General features: G+C 34.9%; 1 protein-coding gene across 3 annotated transcripts in view; it reads right to left on the reverse strand.

Moving 5' to 3' along the window:
• The window catches only part of LOC115241810 (neural-cadherin-like), a 196753-nt gene that overhangs the window by 170047 nt on the left and 22368 nt on the right, over positions 1-4338 (reverse strand). For all 3 annotated transcript variants that reach the window (XM_029817738.1, XM_029817740.1, XM_029817741.1), the window contains 2 exons: positions 3807-3996; positions 3204-3386 (listed from right to left, as the gene is read on the reverse strand). In XM_029817738.1, the coding sequence (XP_029673598.1) occupies positions 3204-3386; positions 3807-3996 (373 nt within the window). The remainder of the gene's footprint in view (positions 1-3203; positions 3387-3806; positions 3997-4338) is intronic.

Consider the following 4338-nt stretch of genomic DNA (forward strand, 5'->3'; position numbering starts at 1 on the left):
AAATATATAATAAATAATACATAATAAATATATTAATAAATTTATATTTATTAATATATTTTTAATATTATGGCACATTTTTACTAAAATCATGTAAATATTTTACATATTATATATTATGATTTAAGCATCTTTATCGCATTAATATTCAAATTTTTAACTAAATTAATATTTATCAGTTTTCATATATTTGTTTTAATATATTTATGAACCTTTATTAGTGAAACGTAAAATTATAAAGATTACGAATTTTATTTTCTATGTTATTTATTATTGATTTTTCCAATTTTTGTCTTTTATTGTTGCAAAATATTCTTTTTGCCCCGCAATTGTCAATAACGGTGCGCATGCAAGAAAGAATGGGTAAAAAAAGAAGGTGAACAAAGAAAAGGCGATATCGAGTTTACGGTAATGTGATTACAACGCTCGGCTACATGTCGAATCGGCCGACCATTTTCGTCGTGTCCCTTTTGTCTCCGAGATTGCGCGCATTTCCGTCCTATGTTCGCGCGTAGCACGTGCAAATGGAATGTACATATATTTGACAGATCTCGAGCGCGCGAAGGTGTTTCGCGCGCTTTTCTGCGAGATTTACAGTCGCGCGCGTATCTCCCAAGTTACCTAATCGGCAAATTTCCAGTGGAAATTTCGCGATGCTTCACGAATGTTATGCTTTCGTTTACTGCGGAGAAAATCTTTATTTTTCTTTTTTTTTTTTCAACAGATACGCGCGCGCTATTTTCACGAAGTTGTTTGTTCAAGAATGGCTTTATTTCTGTTTAATGTAAAAGGGATGAAAGTTTACCCTATAGCAGTAAAGTGCATACGAGATTTTTCTCACCCTAACAGTTTTTTCCATTTTTTGCTTCTCTTGAAGGATCATGTATATAAATGCTTCGTGAAATATAATACATGTAATGCTTTATGTGTGAATACAGTATTTAACGTCAACTTTCTAAAAACACTACTTAGGAGATAAAAGACTCACAATAAATTTGAAAGAAAATTGTAAATTTATTTTTGAAATTAAATGATTTGTTATTTCTGAAAATATATCAATCAGTAATCAATATTTTTTTCTGATTTTACACGATAAAGTCATTTCTGATTACAAGTATGTCCGATTAAAAAAAAAAAAAAAAAAAACAGCTAAAAAGATTATTATAAAAACTTGAAAATAATAATGTAAGTCTTAGCGTTGAATTTTCAAGGAAAGGAAACTAATCTAACTTAAGCTCAGGCTCAAATCACCATCTATGATATTTCTGGTATCTTGCTTCTCCTTCCCTCGGAAGCCAATAATTTATACCTCAATATGCAGGATGTAATATTACGTGTACATAATCGTAACTACACCTACATTACAGAATGCGTTTCGTATCGTAGCAACCTAGTTTCAAGCGCAAAACGAATGATAATCATACGATTAAACATCGGCAGCTGTGGTATATATACTGGTGTCGTTAACGCCTGTATCCATTATAATGCGCCCGTACGTGATAAATTCAACGCCACTCAAACACGACGATCGTTGGAATTGCGTTACTCCGTTACGGGAGTTTATAACGTTCCCGCTGTTAATCGGGAATACCGATTTTGCCGCGCATGAAATCATTAAAGTTTCGACGCGACGATCTAAGTTACAGTTTAAAGCATCCCCGTATTCCCCAATTCCCGGCTGTTCTTCCGCCTCTCATCCTCAATCAGGACTTGGACGACTGAACTCCCGTAAGTCCCGCTCAAGTGCCCGGGTATAGCGCGATACGAGTGTGTTCTTTCGTTCTTTTGTGCAGCCCCGATGCAATCCTCCTGCAATTGATCCACTCGAAATCGGATCTGTGCGATAAAGAAATGGGAAGACCCGTGTCGATGCGTCTCCCTCGGCTATCTTTTTTCATTATAATTGAACTAATTTTCTCGATATTTTCCGCTCTAATATTATTTTACGAATGCATAAAGTGTATAAAATATCTTTCTACTGCTTTGATAAATTTCTATTTGCATTGTAATATCGATATTTCAAATTTAATAAATTAAAGATATTATACTGATAACAAAATTAATTTTATCAACAGGATATTAAAATATTTTATACGCTCTTATTCTCTCCTACATCTTAAAATCAACAAAAAACAATGCATATATCGTGATAATATTTATTTGGTGAAACTGTATAAAAGATAACACATCTCCGATTTCATCGCCACTTAAATATGTTGTAGGGGAGGTTCTTTTGAATAATTCTCCACAAGAAATAAAAATGAGGGACGGCATTGGAGATATAACAAATTAAAGTTTCACAGTTTTAATGCTTTTTCTCAGGTATTATAAAGTAATATTAGGAAAAGTGAAATTTGTATATGTTGTATTTGTTGTAGAGCAGACAAAAAAGTGTTTGTTTACATTTACGAGATAGGTATATAGATACAATCATGGATATTTTGTCAATAATGTGTTTCAGCTATTTCTCGCAGTTCGCTAACAGTATTCAACATGCAAATACACGAATTTGTGAGTTTTGTCTTGATAAATATTATTTATTGAACGTGTGGGTGAGGGAAGGCCCATCCTCAAAAAAATATCTAACCTAACCCAACCGAATTTTACTTTTAAAACTGAAAATAGGTTTGGGTTAGGTTAGAATTTTTTCGGGATGAGGATGCAGGAAGAAGGGCGGAGCCTCTCCCCACCCACGCGTAAATGTCATAAATAGTTTTTTCAATGAAAAAATAACAAACTATATATCATACACATAATTTAATGTCAAACTTCAATTTGTTATATCTTCTAAACCAATGCCGTGCCCCACTTATTTATTGAAATTACTCAGATCCTCTCCTACAATATATTTAAGTGGCGATAAAATCGGAGGTTACCTTATATTTACCATTTATTTGTTAAAGTAGCTAGAAATTTAGTTTGCTACACATATTATCATAAAGTATGTGTTTTAATTTTAAATATATCTAGGGAAGTTGAGCCATATATTGGAAAATATTATTTTTTGCTTTATATTCTCTCACGATTAAAAGACATCGAAAAGAGATGCAAGGACGTAGAATCAACGGCGTAGAGTCTGCGTCGTGTTCGCACATTGTCATGTAAATAATTACCTAGTATCGCAATTAATTGATTGCTATCGCTATGTGTCCCGGGATACGTCGATCTGTTTCACTCTGCACTAACGCTTGATATCGATTTACCTGATTATTGGGGAATGTCCCATCCTTGTCGATCGCGTTCACCTGGGTGACTTTGCTGCCCACCGGTTCACCCTCGAGTACGGTTTCCTGTTCTCGTTCGGTGAACAGCGGTATCTCGTCGTTAACATCCTCCAGCATGATGTACACGGTCGCTTCGGAAGCGAGCTGCTGAGCTCCATTATTCTGAAGGAATAAAATTTATTTGCGATTACAAAATCTTACACATTATATACTTCTTGATGCTGACGTTCTTCGTTTTCATATTTACGTTATGAAAAAATACTTGCAAATATATATATATATATATTCACTTTGAGCTGTTCTCTCTCAGATTAGTGATTTATATGCGATTAATCTATATTTGAGCTTATATGCATACAAAGCAAAATTACATTATCGATTCAGCAAACTGTAATTATGCTAATACTGCAAAATTATTATTATCAATAGTTAGATTGCGACAATTCCGTAACAGATTAGGAAACAGTGATTATTCAGCGGCGTCGCAAAATGAGATATATCTTTATTTATTTTTTCATAAAAGGTTTAATTGCGCGAGATTTAATTTTTCAAATGTAAAAGTACGAAATAGACGAGCCATACCTCAACTCGTATGGTGAGATTGTATTCTTTTATGCTCTCATAGTCCAGTGGGTGGTTAACCTTAATGTCAGCCCATGTCGACAATTGGTCAGGGCGTTGCTGAAGGTAAAACGTATGAAACTTGTTCGTCTGAGCCGTGGAACCGGGCATTAAGTGGTAAAAGACCGTCGGATTATTGTCGATTCCAGAGCTGTCGACACACACAAAGGTACGTATTACAAAAGCGCGCCGCTGGCTGCCCGGGAGCGCCGTGAACGGCTTAACGAAACGGAAACGGAAAACGGAAAAACAGAAACGAGAACGGAAATTTTCTAAGATAGAAGAGAGAGAGAGAGAAGAGAGAGAGAGAGAGAGAAACAAAGGGAGCCGATATATACATATCGATATTTTGAAGATGGAACAACTGATATCCTTTACGTGACTTGGGAATCGAAGGACGATTGTTACATACTCGGTTATGTAACGTTTGACCTGCCCTTTTCAAGAAACGATATTGGTTGTTCCAGTTTCAAGATACGAATATACAGGAATG

The sequence above is a fragment of the Formica exsecta genome, unplaced genomic scaffold, assembly GCF_003651465.1.
Source record: "Formica exsecta isolate Colony F162 unplaced genomic scaffold, ASM365146v1 scaffold512, whole genome shotgun sequence".
Taxonomy (NCBI): domain Eukaryota; kingdom Metazoa; phylum Arthropoda; class Insecta; order Hymenoptera; family Formicidae; genus Formica; species Formica exsecta.